The sequence below is a fragment of the Hoplias malabaricus genome, chromosome 1, assembly GCF_029633855.1.
Source record: "Hoplias malabaricus isolate fHopMal1 chromosome 1, fHopMal1.hap1, whole genome shotgun sequence".
Lineage (NCBI taxonomy): Eukaryota > Metazoa > Chordata > Actinopteri > Characiformes > Erythrinidae > Hoplias > Hoplias malabaricus.
Genome location: NC_089800.1, coordinates 62,740,164 through 62,762,736, shown reverse-complemented (window position 1 = coordinate 62,762,736; position 22,573 = coordinate 62,740,164). Strand labels below are relative to the sequence as shown.

General features: G+C 39.3%; 1 protein-coding gene across 3 annotated transcripts; it reads right to left on the bottom strand.

The window, feature by feature from the left end:
- On the bottom strand, positions 1-22,434 carry ttbk2a (tau tubulin kinase 2a). 3 transcript variants are annotated; one of them, XM_066680983.1, is made up of 16 exons: positions 22,226-22,434; positions 15,643-15,790; positions 13,706-13,853; positions 12,334-12,407; positions 11,873-12,013; positions 11,632-11,736; positions 11,157-11,222; positions 10,851-10,943; positions 10,632-10,757; positions 10,094-10,251; positions 8,748-8,949; positions 8,292-8,506; positions 6,462-6,999; positions 5,011-5,325; positions 2,327-3,171; positions 1-1,841 (listed from the first exon to the last, which is right to left on the bottom strand). In XM_066680983.1, exons 2-16 carry the CDS (start codon positions 15,709-15,711, stop codon positions 1,412-1,414), a joined length of 3,525 nt encoding a protein of 1,174 aa, XP_066537080.1. In that variant the 5' UTR covers positions 15,712-15,790; positions 22,226-22,434; the 3' UTR covers positions 1-1,411. The 3 variants fall into 3 exon arrangements, with proteins under 3 accessions (XP_066537080.1, XP_066537089.1, XP_066537097.1); XM_066680992.1 differs by having other exon boundaries at positions 8,292-8,503; XM_066681000.1 differs by lacking the exon at positions 5,011-5,325.
- Positions 22,435-22,573: the final 139 nt, after the last annotated feature.

Genomic DNA, 22,573 nt, shown 5'->3' with positions numbered 1-22,573 from the left:
TGAATCTTCTCCACTGATTCAACTGTTGTTTGTAGCTGTTAACACAATTATTACATAAGGATCATATGATCACCGCCTTCAGGGAACTTCACCTACCTCCATGGCAGTTGTGTGTTGTCAAATTAACTGACACATAGGTCATTTATTAACTGGTTACTTGCACTGTACTATACCACACTGTCTGGTGAAAGCAGTCTTAACGGCAGGGAGGACACTTAAACTGGCAGAAATGTACTCCACAGAGAACTGGTCTAATTTAACCAGTCACACAGGAAGTGGCTGCAAAACTATTGAGCAGAACACCATGGTTGTGGTTGAATGACAGAATACAGTGTATGGGATACAGTACTGTGCAAAAGTTTTAGTTTAGCCAAGTTCTTTGTTTAAAACTGGGGAACAAGGGAAGTAAATCTATAAGTCTACAATAAAAAGAAACAAGTATGTCTGTACACGTATATGGTTATAATCACTATGCATGGCACTGATTAGCTCAATCAGGTTTAGGATGGCAGGTACAAAGAGGGGTTTGCTTTAAGGACTTGTTGGGAATTATTTTGTTTATTTGTCCTTATTCTAAAGCCTGATTCGGACAGGATTAGTTTTATGTTGGGAGTTGGGGTAATTACATTTTATCACAGGATGTCAGTCATTTTTATGATGGATTTGCATTGGATAGCACTTCTATACATCCGTGGATTTTCAATCCTCCATTTTCAATCCGTGGATCATGCACAGCAGTGCTACTGGAGTTTTTAGACTGCCCCCAACAACATTCTCTTCTACTCTTTCATAACAGATAACGGGTGAGATTATAATAAAAAAAATAAAAAATAAAAAAAAAACCTTACTCACTCTTAATTCTTCACACTATTATTATAACTGCTGTTTTAAACAATTTAATTTTAGTAAGCTAAAAAGTAGGATACATATTCATAACACGTATGTAGGCTATTATTGTATGCATAACTTCTCTGTAGCTGCCAGACATTTCACTCCTTAGAGTGTGGTTTGCTACATACTGAAAAATGACTCCTCTGATTTGTGCTGTACATTACATCATTAAACTCCTCCTCCTGCTGTGCTATTCTTGAGAAAACCTGCAAGAAACTCCATTACCATGGGATATGACAGAATATTAACCAGAAATGGTCTATTCGAATGTGATAAAACCTACTGAGATACTTCAGTAATCGTTTATTTACCCCAGTTCCTCCGGGAAAACTAATCCAGTCTAAATAGGGCTTTTAAAATATTCTTCTGAGCAAAAATAGATTTCAATTCTTAGGCAGACTAAGATTTTTGCACAGTACATTTTTTAAACTATACTGTTACTAGAGCAAGAGCCTTTCCCTACTGCAGTAGTCCGCTGGTGGAATTTGAGGGGATTTTGTTGGGAAAGGGGGTGGGGTGACTATCTGCTCAGCTTGTTGGAACACTTGGGCTCACGATTACAGGCTTTGGCTCGGGGTGAGTGCAGGGGAGTACGAGTGTGTGTGCGGCGTGTGGGGGGAGAGCCAGAGCAGCTGGGTGGTGATTGGCTACCTCCTGGGCAAATGGGGCGTGTCTCGTGGCGGGATGGCGAAGAGCTGCCGGAGCGTTGCAGGGATGAGCAGCTACGGGGGGAGGCGCTCGAGCTGCGCTGGTGATGATGATGATGATGATGATGATGGTGGTGGTGGTGGGAAGTGTTCGAAGGGCTGACACATACCAGCCTGGGGCTGGCGGGCTGTGATCCACGAGGAGAAGAAGAGCGACCCGAGCTTGCCTGCATCAGCTGAGCCAAACAGTTCAGCAGATCTGAGTCATTGGTACTGCCAGCTCGGAACCGGTAACGCCGCAGCCTGAGGACAACACAGCAATTAAACCCCACTGAACCATGATACAAATCAATAAACTGATTTCAGTAAGGAGTTTTAAGGAACAGGTCAGTAAAAAAGTAAAATGTGTTGTCCCTTTACCTCAAACATAGATGATCAGAAAAAAGTTTCTTTAGTTGCAAAATGGGGTGATGTATTTGGTTCGAGCTACATTTGGTGTATAGAGAAAAACTGAACTGTTAATAATTTTTATATATTAATTGTGCTTTAATTCTTAAATCCACAAGACTCAACATAATTAGGTTTAGCCCACAAAACAGGGATCCAAGATTTAGTCTTCAACTATAATGAAAATATATTTGCTTATCATCTTGCAGAAAAAGGGCATAAGCATAATTTATATCTAAATTCTTGGTTAGAAAAATCAATTACCTTTTTCTTTAAATCGATCAAAGCGCATGATGTGAATCTGTTTTTTTAAGCATGACTGATAAGCAAATGTTTTTTACCTGCCATCCATGGTGGAGCGATTGGGTGGTTTGCCAGGGGGTGGACGAGGTACGAATTGGTTGGCCAGTGCCTCCTGAGAGGTCACAGGGTTCACTGGCCGGGGGATCTTACTCTTGCGTGATAAAGGGCTGGATGAGGAAGAGATGGAAGGGGCATCTTCGCCCTGATGATCTGAACGTGAGCCTGGGTAAGACTCTTCATCCTGTGAGCGGTCAGATGCAGAGGAATGAGGGTCTCTCTGGATAGCTGCGAATATGGCCCTCTTGTCTGAGGAGAGTGAGGGTGAGCCACAGGGTGAGGATGGTACATGCTGAGCTCTTTTCTGCAGAAGCTTCTCTTTTGCAGAGCCTGGAGGTATGTCCTGGAGCAGGCTAGAGGGCTCGAGTACTGGGATGCGGCTGATCCTGCGACTAGCGACTGGGCTGAAACTTAGAGCAGGAGGGGAAGGTCTGTTTGCATCCTGCATGGGGCACTGACTCTGGTTGGGATCAGTATCATCAGGGCAGCCTGTTGGGCTGTTGATTTGATCCTTGTTGTGGTTCTTGATTTCACACAGAGGGCTCTTCTGAAGGGGACTGTGTCCATTCATCAGCACTGGACTTTGGGGTGAGTGTGGTGGGCTCTTCAGGCTAGGCACTGGGCTTGGCGCTTGAGGACATTTCTCCCCATTGGTCAGTGGCTCAGCCTGAGCACTAGGGGGAAACTGCTCCTGCGGAGAATGGATATCTGCCCCGATGTCCTGTGGCAGAGCATCACAATTTTTACGTTTCTCCAGCAGCTGCAATTGAGGTGTGCTGTCAGACGCTGACTGGGAGGATAGCATGGAGGGGCGCTGAGCTGTCAACTGAGAGAGAGAGAGAGAGGTAGATATATCATATAATGAAAATGTAATGGGCAGATCAATAACAGACAAGATTCACAATTAGTTAAGCAGACCACAAGAGTCAGATAGATATTTAGGTTACGTTCACACTGCAGGTTAAAGTGGCCCAAATCAGATTTTTTTTGTTCTGCTGTTCACACTTTCTCTATAAATGTGACCTTTATCTGACATCAGTCTGAACAGATCACGCTCCTAAACTGACCCGCATGCATAAAGTACGATACTTCTGGCGTTGACCAGAAGGAAATGTCCGTTTGTTTCACACAAAGCACTTTCGTTTCCTAAGCGCAAATTTCCCAGGTCTCTCACGAACATGAGTTTAATATTTTCATGATCCACATTTATACAGCTTCATACCGACATGAACAATACAAAACTGATATAGCACTACTAAAAAAAGTAGTGCTATATCAAAATCATCTTCCTGTGTTTGTTTACAAAAAACCCTTTATACAAGTTTCCATGAGTTTTATTTACTCATAAATGAGAGACAGGAACCTGGACTAAGGAGTTTACCACGGCGGTGCAGCAGGTAGTGTCGCAGTCACACAGCTCCAGGGACCTGGAGGTTGTGGGTTCGATTCAAGCTCCGGGTCTGTGTCCGGATCCTACTGTCTGTGAGGACAGTGTGTGCTCCCCGTTTCCGCGTGGGTTTCCACCCACAGTCCAAAAACACAGGTTGGTAGGTGGATTGCCGACTCGAAAGTGTCCATATGTGTGAGCGAGTGTGTTGCCCTGTGAAGGACTGGCGCCCCCTCCAGGGTGTATTCCCACCTTGCGCCCAATGATTCCAGGTAGGCTCTGGACCCACCGCGACCCTGAACTGGATAAGCGCTTACGGATAATGAATGCCCTGGCCATTTCCATGTCCTAAATACCATTGCATTGGCGTATTGCTACAGATTGGATATGGATTGGATCTCAATACCACATATGAAAGTGGCCCAACTCTGGTTTTAAAAAGTCAGATTCAATGCTGTGCTGTTCACACAGCCATACAAATGACACATCTGACGAAACAGATCGGATTTGGGACACTTGTACCTGCTGTGTGAATGTAGCCTTAGAGTTAATGTAAATACTTGAAAAGTTTATGCAATATGCGTGATACTCAACAGTAACATCACAATAAATGTAATTCCAAACCCCCCCCCCCCCTTTCATTTTACTGAATACTTTGGATCAACAGAAATGTGATTTGTATAGTAATGTAGTGCTGATTTGTTGTGTGTAATTTGATCACCACCAATTCCACTTCTCAAGTCACACAATGCTACCAATAATGTACAGGAAGCATATACTTTATTATGAAACTACCCATCACACCTTTTTAAATTGCCACTAACATAACTCCTCTGGACAGCTCAACATACTGATTGTCCAGTTCTGTTATGTTAGCTAACAGACGCTTGTGTTTGATAGATCTTTTCTGTCCAGAGAGACTATTATGATCTCTTGCACCTTCTGGCCACAGATGTTATTCTAATTTGTTTTATAGTTATTATTTTTAACTGTTACAAGTTAAACAATCCTGCACCTGTATTTCCTCCCTGTCCACATGACACAATGATAAAGACCCACAACTGAGCATACACAGGTAACCTTGAGTCCTTTTGGGTTTTCTGAGAAAAAGGAGCCTGCTGAAAGCAAGATACCAAAATGACAGTACCACAGATTCCATAAACTGGAAACAAAATAAAAAAAAGCCAGAAGCTGGACATGGGTAGAGGGCAGAACTGAAGGATTCTGAGGTGGATGTGTGAGGGGGTGGAGGTAGGATATGGGGAGAGGGGTATTCACCTGCTGGAGCTGGGCACGGGTGATACGTATGACTGAAGGGAAGTTGGCGTGGGCAGCGCCTGGTGGGATGGCTGGCAGCTTCCTGTGGCCGGGAGAGCGGGCAGCACACGGCTGAGAGGTGTGGTACGAGGAAGAGGAGGAGGAAGGGTGGTGGTGGTCTGCAGACTGGCTGCGGCGCAGGGCCGGTGGAGAGCGCTGCTGCAAGGGGTCCGACAGAGTGTTGGGGGCGGTGTGAGGACTGGGGGAACGCAGGAGCAGTGGGCTGCTGGTCCGGACTAGCACCTCTTCAGGCAGAGACGGAGGGGAGGTGGGGAGCTTGAGAGGAGGTGGAGAAGGAACAGTGAAGTGAGGCAGGGAGAGTACGTATTGAGAAAAAGGGGAGGAGGTGATAGTGAAGAGGATAAATAAGACATGGATTGGTAGTGGAAGGTGTGTGTGGAAAGCAAATGAAGCAGATGAGCAGTTGTGATAAAGGTTAGTGTCTTCTGTCGAAAAAACACTCGTCTTAAAAATGTACTAATTCTCTCCATAGATCTACAGGAATGAGACCGAAGAGTACAGCTATGTTGATAAAGACTGTCAATATCAATGATATTAATGAAATATTCAGGTTATAAATAAACATCAGCACATTAGGCATTGCAAATAACAGACATCTTAATGGACATTTACTGGAAATTTCATAGCAAATTACTAAAATAGTTCATTTTTTAATGAAATATTTAAACTTACACATAAATAAAACTAAAAATCTGTTATGTAGGCCATTCGGACCCTATAATATCTCAAAAGTGACTAAATATATTTTGTTTATTACAAAATAAGGACAGTTTTGAGTTGATAAGTTTAAATTATATATAAATAAAACACAGTAAATATTTTCTACTATACATACTTTGTTAGCACTTTGTGAATCTCCATCATTACTTATCAGTAAATATTACTAATATATCATGAGTTAGTTGGTCAAACTTATCGTGAAGTACCTTTAGCAGGTAGTGTGGTAATGCACATAAGTGCAGCTAAAAATCAGGTTGTCTAGTGAGTGTGAGTGCCTGTGATACTAAGGTTTGACCTGGCCTTTGAGGACAGGTGCTCAGGTATTGTGTTGCAACCAGGATCAGGTGAACTCACTACTGCAAGTTTACATCACACAAACTAAAGCGGAGCTCTCATTAGATTGGCACGTGTGCCAGCAGTTCCCTGAGAGCTGTAGCATGAGCAGCCTAGTGAGCCAAGTAATGTATGGGCTGCAAAGTATCCCACATTTTAGCACAATTTAACACTTTGGGAAGCACATTTGTGACAGCTGTTAGGAGTTACTGGATTTAAAAACAGAAAGGTGAGTAAAGAGCTGGCCTATATACTTCATGTATTTTAATGCGACACTACGTATTATTTTTACCTTAAAATACCTCTGTGTCTAGCTTCAACTGAAGAGAGATATTTACCTGTGTGATTGCTCCTTCAGCCAGTGCTTCAGCAGGGCTGGTTGGGGTGACCTCAGGCAGGCCTCCAGCAGGCCCCATGCTAAGCTCCAGCCTGTCTACTCTGGGCGGCAGCACTGCTGACACCACAGGAATCAATAGGTCACGCTGGGCAGGACTGGGGATGGTACTCTTGTCTGGAGCAATTGGATGCAGTATCTCAGGCTCCTCCTCAGGTGCCTCTGAGGGACTGCTGGTCAGCTTGGCTTCATGTCCAGGGCTGCTGCCAGCTGCCTCTCTGAAGTCCTGCAGCTCTACCATCACCCAATCGCGGGAGTCCACGTCCTGTCGGCCTGAGCTCAGGTTTAGGGCTACAAAGTCACTACTGGCTGCACCATCGCCTTGCTCTGGAGAGCCAGGAGATGCAGGTTTAGGTGACGAGAGGAGCTCCTCATCATAGTGCCACACTCGCTCACCTTGAACAGCAACAATGGGCCTTGCTGAGACACCACCCACAACTGCTTCTGTCTCTTGTGCCAAAGCAGATGCTTGCTTTCCCACACTACCATAACACAATGAAAGAGTATTAGAGGTTGGGATATCACAGGGTTAACATCACAATTATTTTTGATTATTGTGCCTTAATCATTTTTAAATTTATATATGTATCTAATGCCAGTCTGCAAATGAAATTAAAGTGCAACAGTTAAAAAATAAATAAAATAAAATATACACCATACATTATTAGAGATCACATCCCACTAGAAACGTATTTGTCCTGCAGCAAATGTTGGCGTGTATAAATGCAAACTAAAGAGGAGCTCCACTGAGACACAAATCGGATTTGAATTAAGAAACTTTAATATGTATGTTAATTTCTCAGCCATTAATGCACTGTTTATCTTGCAATAATCATGCAAATTTAACCTTATAATACAGGTGCACCTCAATAAGAATATAATCAAAAGGTTAATTTATTTCAGTAATTGTGTATATTCATTATCAAGTGTTTATTTTTTATACAGAAATGTTGGCCTGTAGAAAAGAATGTATAATATATGCACTCAATACTTGGTTGGGGCTCCTTTTGCGTGAATTATTGCACTTCCTGGTAGACGGAAGCACTGACTGTGGACTTGATTTAACACAGTGGACCAATATCAGCAGATGACATGGCTCCCAAATCACTGATTGTGAAAACTTCACACTAGACTTCAAGCAGCTTGGATTGTGTGCCTCTCCACTCCTCCTCCAGACTCTGGTACCTTGATTTCCAAATGAAATGCAAAATTTACTTTAATCTGAAAGTAAGACTTTGGATCACTGAGCAACAGTTTAGTCCTTTTTCTCCTTGGCCCGGGTAAGACGCTTCTGGCGTTGTCTCTGGGACATGAGTGGCTTGACACAAGGAACGCAACAGTAGCAGCCCATGTCCATCTGTGTGTGGTAGCTCCTTAAGCAGCAGTTATCCCTGTTGCTTGTGCCTTCTGGACATCTGTCAAGTCAGCAGTTTTCCCCATGATTGTGTAGCCTAATGAACCAGACTAAGGGACAATTTTAAAGGCTTAGGAAAACTTTATCAGTACTGTATCAGTAATCTGTTTGTAATTAATCTTTATGAGTTTCGTTTTTTAATTAAATTACTGAAATAAATGAATTGTAATTTATTGAGATGCACCTGTATTTTTTTTTTTACTTATATTCCTTACAACCTGTTGTTAAAAGTAGAGGTGATGATAAACATGCCACTGTCCCAACTCATTGCATTTTGTTTTATTTACATTTTACAGAGCATGCCAACTTCTTTGGAAATGGGGTTTATAACTTGTCCACAGGACAACTGTGAAGACTCACCATGCCTCCACAAACCGATCTGTGTTTGGCTTGGGCTCTAGAGTAAGTCTCTTCTCCAGCTCAAAGCTGTGGATGTTTCGCAGTTTCCTCAGCAAAGGAGCGTCTTTGTCTGATGGGGTCACCTCAGAGCGCACCCGCACAGGAGAGCCCAGGCTGGGTCCAGCAAGAGGGGTTGGACTGCCCCGGTTACTGTGCTCCTCCTCTGTATGTCCCTGCTGTAGAACACCAGAGCAAACATGTGAATCAAAACCATTCAACAGTAAAGTGTGAGTCAACTACACTTAAAGGAGCAATCACATACACATCAACCTATTAAACCTATTTAAAACATGGCTGACTCACTGTTTGGGAACATTCTATGCAATTTAGCATAAGCTGGTTCATTTTAGGACAACATTTGTGGTGTTAAAGGTTAATCAATGCTTCTATATGTAAATGTTGGCAGGGAATCTGCACCTTCCAGCCAGTGAGGCGGATGCGATTGCGGTTCACATCTTCCCACACATCAGCTTCCTGGTTCCTCAAAGGCAGCTTAGGAGAGTCTGGCAGACGTTCTGGGGCAGGATTGTTGTCTCCATCACTCAGTTGCTCATCCTGCAAGACTTCATCCGTGTTCTCCTTCAGAAGATCTCCAGGCACCAGGGAGGCATTGGCCATTCTGAAGCAGAGCAAACGAGGTCATTTCCCACACTCATACCACAGGTTTTTATGTGTGAATGAACTGACTATGAATGACTATCAACTAAAGTCTTGTGGCATAATTTCCCCCTTATCACCATGTAAACAACTATTACACTTAATAATTATAATATTTATTACATTATAACTTATTTATTATAATAACTATAACTGTTATCATATTTGCAGTTATTAGTTGGTTTTAGAGATTTTTTTTTATTTATTTTTACATTGCAACTACCATGTTAGTGCAGCTAAAGAGAAATTAAATCTTATAACCACTACTCTGTATCATAAAACCTGCATATATTTTGGCTTATTGTAGCATATCTGATAGATTTGTTAAAAGCTTACACAACTTCATATAACTGTTACTTTTAGAAATAAACAGGAAAAGCACAGAAACAAATCATGCTTCAATATGTCTCCTACCACAGCTTTTTGTTGTATGAGTTACTTTTAAGTTTGATAATTGGTGGTACTGAAGTTTTTAATCACTTGCTAACAAATGCAGACAACTGCCTCAAGTCCAAAATTAAAGAACTAAAGACACCAAACAATCCTGGCTGAAAAATCATAGGCCGATCAGCTATAACATTATGACCACCACGTTTCTATAATTTTTTTGATTGGTGTGGAGTAAGGAAACCAAACAATACACATGCTTAGTGTATGTTGGGTTTGTATGAATGGATCAGATAGAGCAGCACTGCTGGAGTTTATAAATCTCACATTGTCACTGTTAGACTGGGAATAATCTAACAACCAAAAATATCCAGCCAACCGTGCCTTGTGGGCATCGTCTAGTGGCCACTGATGAAGGATTATAGTATGACCAACACAAACTGTGCACCAGCAGATGAGCAAAAAAGCCTCCAACAGCACTGTGGCCAAAAAAGAACAAGGTGCAACAGGGCCAACAAAGTATGCTGAGCAGCAGATGGACTACAGTCTATAATTGTAGAACAACAAAGTACTCCTGTGTGGTTAGTGAAGGTGAGAGAAAGCACAGTAATACAGTTACAAAGAGGTGGTCATACCATAACCCTCTGTATCATTAAAGACACAGTTCAAGTTAAACAATATTAATGTGATAAAATTTAACGGAAGGAACTGTTATTTACCCCATGTGGGCCGGGGTGAGACGTGTGTGGTGCTGAGGTGTGTTGGAGGCCGTGTTCACACTTAGTGCGCCATCGGTGCCTGTTCTCTCCCAGTCGTATGGGTCATTCTCCACTACATTATAGGTTTTCATACTGTTTTCAAAAACTGTCATCAAAAGCTACAAAAGATAATTCAAGATGAAAAGAACATGTGAGCTAAAGGGAAAACAAATAATTACAACATGACAATAAAAAAAAATTTACAGGTATGTTTACCTGAGATATATAACTACCTGAGATATATATATAGATATATATATATAATTACCTGAGATATATAACTATTACAGGATTGTTGTTCCCTCTACATCATTTTTGCATGCTGGGTTTGAACCTTTATTTTTTCATATATTTTAATACTACCCACCCTTTAATACATTTTTTTATCTGACATCACATGAAAATAAACAACTTTGTAACCATTTGGCTGAAAAATAAAAACTTTTCACAGTACTGTATCACAGTAATAAACAAGTAAAAGGCTGTGGAAATGCATCACCTGATAGTCTGGTTTGGTAAAGTAATCTAAACTGCTAATGTGGTCCAGGAAGACAGAGAATTCTGGAGGCAAATGCTTCAGCATGAGGCGATGGTCGTAAGTCTCTTTCAGCTTGCCTACTTGCTCCTGAATAAATACACACATCATACACTACTATTAATACGGAGGCAGGTAACCTGCTTAAATGGTTTGTGTTGCTCATCTCAATGCAACACCCACCTTGTCCTTTATCTTCCTCCAAGGCAGCTGACCAACCAAGAACTCCACTAGCATGTAAAACAGTGACCACAGGTCATCATGCCTTCCCATTTCCTGCAACATGAACATCACTATTAACTTTAAAAGTCAAGAATGGTTTACAAAGCAGTTTGTTGGGAGATTAAAGTAGAAAAACACGTACATGAGCTTTTGACAGAAAATATCTCTCTAGCTTAGGAGACAGTCAAGGTGTTTTATATCACAGACATGAAATTATTCTTTGTATTTTGTAGAAGACAGCTGACTGGCATCAAACTAATGGCATACCTTATTTTTGTGCGCATTGATGGAAGCATATCGTACCGTTCCTCTAAACCCAGCCACAGGACGAGGCTAAGGGAAGCAACACAGGAGAAAATTGGAATAAAAGCTATGTACATAAAATTTTTTTAAATGAAACAAATAGACAAAAATGGAAAATGAAGAAGCGGTATACAGGAAAAAAACTGACAATAGTATTGACACAATGTAGTCTACTCTTTATAAAAGCCTTTTTAAGTCATCTTAAAATTATTCCACAACAAATTCATAACCACGTATAACATGCTTAAATGTATGGTTCCTAACTGAATTGTTTAGTGTCTATATATCGGTGTATTTTATATCAAATATTAAATCAGGATTGCATATTTCAGAGATTATATTATATTTCAGAGATTATACTGAAATATGCAATATTTCACATTCCATATTTCAAATATTTCATATTTGCATATGCAGAGAGAGCAGGAGGGACACTGACCGGTCTGACTTCCTGGCATGAGTTAGTGAACTGCCGAGCCAAACCAAAGTCCAGCATGTAGCAGGTCCGACAAGTACTGGGAAAGCGGCCCATGGCAAAGTTGGACTGAAACAGATGAAAATTACCAAAATATTCCGTTTTCCACAGTGCTTTTATCACCAATAATATCTGAATGGATTCGGAATGCTACTAAAAGCACACATGAACTTTGGCAGGTACTCTGAGCACTGTGATGACTTACAGGTTTGATATCTCGATGCAGAAACCCAACAGAGTGGATGCTCTCGATAGCGTCTAGTATCTGCCGGCCTAGTCTGAGAGTAGTACTGACTGTGAATGTCCCATGGCTCATACTCCTCCTCAAATCCGCCAAATTACGACCCTAGAAAAGCCCAGGAGGACAGATGAATTCACAGAGTCATGAATTTCTAATGTGTGCATTTGCTCGCATCAACTTGTCAATAAAGTTCTAATGAAGATTTGCTACATTAGGTTGGACTGCATGGTTCCAGCTTACAGTTAATCAGCTTACATATCAAATAACAGATTTACTACATTTAAGGCTGCTTTCCTGGACATGGAAAAAGCTAGTCTTGGACTAAACTGCAATGACAATGGCCTTTCATCATTGAGCCTATGCTCAACAGGCATCTTGGCAATGGGCCAAAAATGAGTGAAGAATATATATTTGGAAGACCTTACCTGAAGCTCCATGACAACATAGTTAAAGCGGTCATTGCGACCACATCCAACAAAACGGCACACATGGTCTTTACCTGAAGAGGGAAGAGGAGTAAAGAATAAATGGTTGTATAGATACAGTCCTTAGTTCATAAAATTACATATCAATGTGGACCTGTCCCCCACAAGGTTTTTGCAGCTCAGAGAGATGTATGAGGATGTTCAGAAAGGTTCTGTCCCTATGGGTCAAGCAACACAAGATTGGCTAGGCCTCATCCTCAAGTCAGACTCTCCCTGTAAATCATAGAATAGTAGCTCAGCTTTTGCCCTACTTCATTCTTCTGCTTTTGTGCTTTTTAAACCTCTTCTGGAACTGGTTATTTATTCCTATACAGAAATGCTGCAGGTTTTCTCCATTTTATGCCTCACCAAGGGATATTTGAGTCTGTGTTTTGTTATTGTCTCTCTGAGTGAGAAACAGGCTTGTGAAGGGGGGAGAGCTCCAGTTACACTCCTTTTCCCTCAGGAAGCAACAGAACCACACAGTTTCAAAGGCCAGGCCATTACAAAGCAAACATAATCCATACACATTGATTTTCCACTAAGCACAGAGCAAAGACAGAAGAAAGGGAGAGAGAGAAAAGGGGCCCCAAACAGAGGCAGAAAGAGTGAAGGTCCCCTAAAAGAGCTCTTTTTATTGCATTGGTGATCTTTTGCCCAGTAAGAAAGATCAGCTGAATGGAACTACAATCTCCCTCGTGCCTACATTCCCAAACAAACAAAAGCCCCTGTAAAAGTAAATATTATACAGAATTTAATGGATATTAGTTTTGAACATTTGAAATTCTTCTTCTATTTGTTATTATTATTATTATTATTAATACATTTTAAATGAAGACAAATGATTATTTTAATCATGTTGTGAGCTGTTTATTGGTTCTGTTATTTTTAATTTTTTTTTGTAAACTTTGAGCTAAAACAATGTAGCTGCAACTGATACCATAATTGCTAAGATACCCATTGTCTAATAAGCACACAGTCAAATTTTCAAGTTGTAATGTCACAATGTAACAGTGTATTATAACCATATCAAACACTCATGACTTAATTACATTCTTTTTGTTTACCTAAATATATATGCAAGCATACTAATATGTATATAAAATATATGCAAGCAGTTTATAAAATCACTACAAAAGTATATAATTTACATAAAATATGTAACTGTGCTATTAATTTCTGTTTGCCAAAAATATCATTGGTTATTTTTAGAAAGGAGTCCTGAAATATTTAAACCAATCTGAAAACACTTACATGTCTACAGTACTCCCCAGAACAACAACTTCACACTTAAAACCTTTAGACCAACAGATGTTCACATGCAAAACCTCACCCTGTAGCTTTTTCAGCACAGCCACCTCCATCTTCAACACCTGCTTCGGTTGCTGGGCTGACTCCACCTTAAGCGCAACACTAGACCGGGTCAGCATGTCCAGTGCCTCGTAGATCTCTCCAAAGCCCCCGCCACCAATTTTCTTCAGCTAAAAATGTAAAGGATAGAGAAATGAAACAAATGAGTCAGTGAGTCACTGCACTGCTTTTTGCTGACCAGAGACATGTTTTTTTTTTAAACTGCATTCATGGCATATTCTTGGGTGTTTTTTAATGCCCTGATATAACTGTATTTAGCTGATTTTTGTCACTACATTTGTGTGCCACTATATCACTAACACAATTCAAGCACACATGGAAACACATTGTTGTCATGTCCTGACAACCCTCTGTCCTTCTTACTCCACGCACAGTGAGAGCCATGCTCTGGGGATTACTGCTGACCGTATCACTGCAGTGCTTATGCAACACACTACCTCAGGAAATCATGCAGCACTGAACTCACACCACAATCTCACCACAGTGTGGGGACAGGGTCACTGCTTGTCACAGGACACTGTTCACACACTGACGAACTACAGTGGAGAGCACAGCCTGTCACTATGAGCTCATTCTCGTATTCTTTCCTTCTCTCCCTCCATCTCTCTCTCATACCCTCTCTCACACACACGTTGCCTATTATACTCTTTGAATAACAAAGAAAATCATTTCCAATTTTTAACCAGAACAATGTATTAGACCTATAATAAAAAAAACTATGCATTGTCTCTACCCTAAGCTTTGTGATATCATACTGTAAGTCTCACTACTTGGACTTGAAGAACAAGGCCTGCAGTTAGTGTAACATGCATCAAAATGCAGGCAAAATGAAGAATATAATGGTCCTTTTAAATAATGCAATTTACTCCAAACATCCCTATGGACTTCCATTATCAAGTTCTATTATTTAATTATCATAAGTATAAGGTTTCAGTTACTTTGACACTTAGTTCACCTCCTGAACTGTCTTGGCTGCATCTACCTGAACCACCTTCAAAAAACAAAACAACAACAAACAAACACACACACACACAAATTGTCCACTGTTTTTCCTGGCCTAGAAGAGGCATATGCACTTACTGACAGACTAACTGAGACCTATTGTTGAAACGCGCATGCGCGAGTAGGAACTGTTACATCAGCCGTATTTCACAGAGAGAACTTAAGATGGCGCCACTACACAGTCTGTTGCTAGTTCGGCCATATTTCACATTCCAGTTCGTGAACTAAATTTGGAACCGTTTGCCGGTGACCAGAGATCCTCTTTTCCCTGGACAAGTCTCTTTTAGCACCTAGAAAATGCGTGTTGAAGTGTTCAAGGGGTCAGAGAGTTGAGAGCTGAATTAGGACACACTTGTGCCGCTTCAGTGCTGTAGGTCCACCGTCCACCGCGGTGCAGCTCAGTGTTTTACTGGAGCCTCAAACAGAAGTGTGTTGAACGTTGTTGAGGTAATATTTATCATAGTTTCTTCTTTATGTTTGGAGAATGTTTCTGTGACCCAGCCTTTTGTTTTCTACTATATATTTAACAAAGAGGAAGTCATCTTGTCTGTTCCTATAATGTCAGAAATGCCAGAAATACCTCTGTGACAATGGCTATATGGCTAATGGCAGTCCAGCTAAACTAGGCTTGCCTAGTTTCTCTTTGCTCGTGTTTAAAATGTACAGATTGCTTATAAAACCTAATAAGCAAAGCAGTATTACAATGTTTACAACTTTCATGATGATTATATAAATTAAAAGTAATTACAAATACAGATGTATAACATATGTCTTAATGAATGAAACAATAAAGTGTGCAATTTAAGAGGTTGGCCAAGTTGTTTTGAACAAAACACAACTGAGTAACTACTATCACATTCAGAAAGCTGCAAAATATAACACAACAAATGTACTCACCACTTTCCATCGTTCTTTGACGAACACGGCAGCAGAGAGGATGTCAGTCTGCTCCAGTCCTCCACTCATCTTGGTGCTAAACTGCTCTCACCTCTGTCCTTAAACCCAGCAGCTGGAACCTGGGCCAGGCATCAGGGCCCTACACTGTCTATTAACAAATATAAATATCAACACAAAACCCAGCTATTCAATCTAGACACTTAGCAATATAAGCTAATAGCAACACAATATTTTAGAATAAGAGTTAAATATACACAGAACTCGATATTGTGAAGCCTAAAAAAGACATATATATGTAGTTTGCACTCATTTTGTATAACTAATATGAATTTCTGCTTAATGCAATGGAAGATGGTGGCTCCACGCCCTTCAGTGTTAAATGGCCAAGGTGGGTCTATCATTCACTGAAAGGAGGGGGAAAAGAGAATTGAACATGAATTGAATGTTACTCTTGTCTGAAATTTTGTTTCCTCACCTTTCACAGCACAGAATTAGCACAGTGCTTAGTACTTTAACATTAAAATGTGTATAAGCCACTGTTGTTGTCCGAATGTTATTTCTTTAATAAGAAATAAGCCAGAGAGAGTAAGAGATTCTTAAAAAGCATTAGGCTTACTGATGGCTTGAAATTATTCAGTGCTTGGTAAAACAGAGTAGAAAAATTATGACTAATGACTTCTAGCAATGAGATGCGTGTTTCTGTTTGGATGATCAGCATTTCCTTTATTTATTTGTGTGCAGAAGTGTGTTAAGCTGAAAAGTAAGCTTGATAAACAAAAATACTTTTTCATGTCTTCTTTATCTTAAAACCAAATAATAAAAGGCAAAAAGGAAATGTGGTATAATCACAATAATACACTCAAGGCACTGGTTTACCCATCTTCAGGACTCTGCCTGCAGCCTTGTGCCTGGGACTGCAGCACACCAGTGCCAATATCTCTTGTTAAAGCACTCCCTATCGTGTATTATTGCTTAAAAATACACATACCTCTGTAATATTTTTGATGCATTTTTACTATTTTCTATCATAATTCTTTTTAGTACAAAATTCATTTTGGCAAAAGTTTGAATGTTTTGTTAAATGTAATAAAAACCAGAAACTTTTTTTTCTTATTTATTAGAAATATTTCTAATTTATTTTATATTGTAAATGTAAACCAATTTAGAATTCAATACCTGCAACAGTTAAACTAGTTGAAATAGGAGTGATAATTTGTAGAAAATGTATAGATCACTCATGATACGTTTGAGTCTTAAAATATTCCATGATAAACAGATGAACTAGTAACAAGTGAGGGTGTCATGACTGGGTACAAAAGATGCTTCTACCAGAGGCTCACACTTTGCAAGCAGAAATTGGTTGTTGCTCACCACATTGTGACAAACTTTGTGTAAGTATTATGAAACAGTTCAAGAAAACCATTTGATCTGTTCAGTGCAACACTTAAATATATGTCCCCATCTATTGTACATAGCATTTTTAAAAGATTGAGGGAATCCAGATCTCTGTTTGTTGAGGGCAACTCTGTTGAAGTGAACATGACCTTTGAGACTTCATACGTCATGTCATTAAAAACTCGCACACTCTCATGATAAATATAGTCAAAGAGGCTTGGAAGCAGTTTAAAAAAATCCTTGTCACACTAATACATCAAGAAATGCAGCCTGAAACTCTAATGCACAAGAAGACCACTAATAAGTTCTCTGAGCCCAAGTTAATCTCAGATGGTTCAAAAGACAGGAGAACAATATGCTGTGGTCAGAGAAGTCTGTGTTTCAACTTGTTTTCATGAAAAAGGCATGCTGCGTTTTCCATGCTAATAATGAAAGGGACCATCCAGACTGTTATTAGCAATAGAAGCAAAAGCCAACATTTCTCATGATTTCGGGGTGCAACAGAAACTACAGTATGGGTTACTTTCATATTAGAGAGGTTTTCATTGATGTTGGGTTTTTAGAGAGAGACATATATTGCTGTCCAGATGACATTTTTTCCTGGCAAGTCCATGGCATGGCAATGCCTTTCCTAATTCTGTCTCTGCTACAAAATGATAGCTTTGTAAAGTGCGCATGCTTGATTGACCTGCCTGCAGTCCAGATCCATCGCCTATGGCACACCATGAAAAGGAAAATCAGGCAGTAACGGGTATCTATGGACTGTTAAGCAGCTGAAGTCTTACTTTAAGTCAGAATGGGAAAAAATTGATAACTTTTGCAATTGGTATGCCCAGTTCCCAGTTTATTAAACAGTGTAATTAAAAGGAAAGGTATTTTGACACAATTGTAAACATGCATTTGTCCCACCTTTTTTGGAGTGTGCTGAGCATTTCATATTAGAAAACGGTTTAAATTTACAATCAAGATGATAAGTGAAAACAATTAATTCCCTTTTTATTTTTTGTGTCAGTCAAAGTTTTAACTACATTTTACAAAATGTCCCAGTGTTCTTGCCATGTCGATGTGGGTTTCTTTTGTGTGCTCTGGTTTTGGCATACTTAACTTTTCATGACAATCATAAGTACAATTAATGTGAATGGGTTCATGATTGTCATCACTTCGGTTAAAAAAATAAAATAAAAATAAACATTTGTTCAATTTGGGTATTTTTGTGACACCAAATTTGAATGATTTTTTAAAAACAATTATCTACCTCTTGCAAATAAGATTAAAACTCACTTGTCTAAATGGTGCTCTCTCCCACTTTCTTTATTTGGTAGAATAAATATTTTAAGAATTAATGTTTTACCACACATACTCTACCTCTTTCACAATGTCTTCCTTGTTATTTATCTCATTCTTTTTTCAAATAACTAAAACGTTATCTTTCAATGTTTATTTGGAATAACAAAAAACCCAGACTTAAACTCTCATTTAACTTATCTCATTTATCAGTTTTTACCATTCGTACAGAATGTGAGAAAGCTACAGTATGTTCCAAGATCTTCTGCTGTAATTAACACTTTGCTAAACCTGGGCTAATGTAAAAAAGTATCTACAGATATCCAGGGGACTCTCTCTGTCTTCTCAGATCGCATTTACTCCAGACTTTCCTTCTCAAATGTTTAACATTGGCCTCCTACAGTGGTATAGGCAGGGTATCACACATATGCAATATGTTCTCAGATGGAGTTCTGATGAAAAACACCATCACAGATGTTTTTAGATACCTTCAAGTGATACACTTTAATAAATGTATTATTGATGCTGGTTCGATGCGCTTGGGGCTGACAGAGATTGAACTACTTTTGATCGTACAAAAGGTTTAATTTCAAAGATTTACTCTATTCTAGCTAATGAATGTTTGCCTTGGTTGTGTGGTCTTACGTGTATCTGGCAGAGAGACCTAGAGTAAAATATTGATCAAGATGTTTGGCTTTCTGTTTGTGCGAATGTATATCTCAAATGTACCTCTACACTTTAACTCAATTTTAAATTCATAAAGAAGACGTATCTTACACCAGTACACTTACATAAGATTTATTCAGACAGATCTGATCTCTGCTCCAAGAGTCAATCTCATAAGGACACATTTATTCATTGTTTTTGACTTGTGACAAAATTAAGATTTCTTGAGGAATAGGTGTATATATTAATATAATACATTTATTATACATATATTTGTTAAGTGGTAACCTTGAAGCTGTGACTATGATGCAATGCAGATATTTACATTGCTGACTTTCATTGCCAAAAAATGTAATTTGCTCCTCCCCTTGGGCACCATCACTAGATATTTGGTTCTCCCTAATAGTTGCAATACTCCCTTTTAAAAAACTTAGATCTGCATCAAAATCTGATCATTTCTGGCAAATATGGTATCCTCTTTGGAATAACTGTAAAACTTGAAAGGATACTTATATTTGTACTGTTAGATGTCTGTTATGCCCTTATTTGATATCTTATTTTGTATTGGTCTGTCTTAACTATTATTGTTCTTAATTTAAACAACCAATAGCCCCTTTGCGCTATATTGACAAATGAATTTACCTGTTTACATATGTCTGTAACTGTTACCTGACAAGTGCAGCTATATATATATATATTTTTTTAAATAAACGAATAAATAAGTAATGAATGTAATTGGTGAAGATATTTACAACAATCAGTAAAACATTTATTGACTGGTTAAAAACTCATCTGGGTTTTGCAGCTTTCTGTGACATCTGTATTGTTAAGTCTACTGTTGTAATTTATTGGCTATTTAAGTAAGTTAAGTAATATACACAATTTTCTCCTGTGTCTTAAACATACTGTTAGCCAGGACATGTTTGAAATTGGAGAGGTTTTGTTTTTGCCAGTGCTACAGACCCTTGTCTTTTTACAAAATTTAGTTTCATGCCCTAACTTAAAACTGGTCAACCTGACCTTAACCATTTTGATTAGTTGGATTACGCGATGACCTGAACAGATTTTTTTTTTCACTATGCATTTATGTTTGGTTAAAGGGAGTATTTAAGTTTGATTTGAACAACTTATTTAGCAACCAGTATGTTTAAAGTATTATGTCATTGAATCCTTGATGTGACATTATTGACGATTTAAAAATATATATATTTTTATATTTGATGGGTAACTTCAGTGGCCATAGAATCAGTCAAATGGAAGACCCAAGGATGATCAGGATGCCCACAGTACACCATTCAACATTTTTTTTTTATATTTGTAGATATTACTTGTCAACATTATTGCAGTCATTTACATACTGAAACGCTTTTAAGACATCGGTAATGCAAAGGTAGTTTTTAATCTGTAAACCAAACTATTGCAGAGAATCCAGTATTTTTCTGCCAACAGTAGGTTTAACATTGAAGGGAAATCCCATGTTCCATCCTGAACAGCAAATTAATCTACATGTGTCCACCATGCTTTTATATATTAATCTGATTATATAAAACAAAACTAAATGAATGTGAACAACATTATTATTGAGCTTAATTTTGTCTTACAGTGCCCTGAAATTATGTCAGTCTTATGATTTATACAGCAACCCTCCTGTCATTGATTAGCCTAAACCCCTAAAAGCTCATCTTCATTCATCTACATTACCTATTAAAAATGTATTTCCAAGAATTTATTCCAAGAAAACTAAACAAAACAATTAATTTCCCATCATCCTTCTGCTGTTTGTCTGCAGCTTGAAAGCCCCAAGACTTAAGTTGATAGGAGTGGTTGCTTGGGTTTATGATGTAAAAAAAACCATGGCTGTCTGAATTCACCCAGTTGACACTGCAGTTTCAAATTGGAAATATTCAGCAACTGTGTTAAATGCTTATTTCGATCATAGTGTTTTTGTCTAGCATTAAAACAACATAGACAAGTTCACAATGTTAAATAGCCTTGATTTTCACTGGAGGGCTTATTTAACAATTAAAAACCGTAAGCAGCAGTGATTCTAAGTTGACAGTAATTCACAATACTAATTATTTTATTTATATATAAACACTTTATTTAAAATACAATTAATATATATTTTAAAGATTCAATTATAAGGAACTCTGTGTTCACACGTAACCTCTAATAAAGGTATATGTGTAAAAGTGCAATTAGAAGGGGAATGATAATAAAACGCAGACAGAGGTTGTTTCATATTAATTCAGCCAATAATGTAACATTCAGAAAGCAAATAGTTTCGTGGTTGCCAAAGCGCCGGAGCTGTCTGTGTGAATCCAGCCATGGTAGCTAAATGTGTCTGGTTTTGTATTTATTTAATTCAATGTAATGTATTTAGACGGCTGTCACTGATCCCCTTACAGCAGCTAGCCTGTTAGCCACCGAGCCAGTTTTACAGAGGCGCACAACATTGTCGAGGATTAGAGAAACTACCTGAAAGTATTTAGTAAAACGACAAGCGGCGAGTCCATATTTATTAGGTCGTGGTATATTTGCGCTGTTTCCCCGCCGTTGGTTTTGTGCGGTGTTTAAGCAGCTATTCTGTACTGAGAATAAAACCACCACCACGAACGGCTACACTGGTATTTTTACTTTGTTATATAGATACTACACCTAGTTTTGACAGTATGTCTATGTCGAACAGTTATTTATTCTGTTAAATACAGACAGTAGTGTGGTAACATCACAGGACTAGAAACAGTCTGTTTAGCAGCCACCAGACGAAAGCGCTTTCTCCAAACACTGACCCGAAATAAGAGCTGCGCTTCAACAGCAAATCGCTCGTTGCATAGCAAAGCGCGCCAGTGTGTAACACGGCAACATTTAATACTAACGCTACTTCTTCCCTGTAAAGGCGTTACAGTTAGCGTCACTGTAGAGGCATCATGTATAGCATAAAACGACTTTATATAAACGACAAGACAAAACATCCATCGGGAGTCTGAAACATGTTTCTCATTAGCCAGCTTCTTATTTGAAATCTCCGTTCTACCTTAAATGTTGGAGACGTTAACGTTAACATGCTGCACAGCTTAAGGTGGAATGGAGAATTGGAAGACCGTTTCAGCCACATAGAAACAATTATTTGTATAATAACGGCACAGTACTGTCAGGGATATTGGCCACAACACACCACCTCAATAACGTTAAAGTGCTCAGTCAAAAACACATTGTTACTGCCCCCGTTACTAACCTCGAAGAGCCGCTTTCTCCACAAATCCTCGAGTCGTTAATCCGGACAGAGCCGAGGCCGGGTGTGGTTAAAGACCCCTCCAAAATGCCATGAAAATCATGTTGACGTAGCACACACAACCGCGGACAGCTCCACCTCGACCTTTAACAACACCGGGTTCTCCTGTCATGTTTAGAGGTAAAGAGGCAGGACACCAACGTTTATTAAACACCCCCTCATTTTTCTTATCGTCCTCTCAGCATCTATCGCTCTCTGGCTCTCTCTGCGGATTCGTGACGTGCTTGCGCACCGCGGTGATGGGAGACTCGATTCAGTTTTCCAACCGACTCTTTAGAACTGTCCATTTAA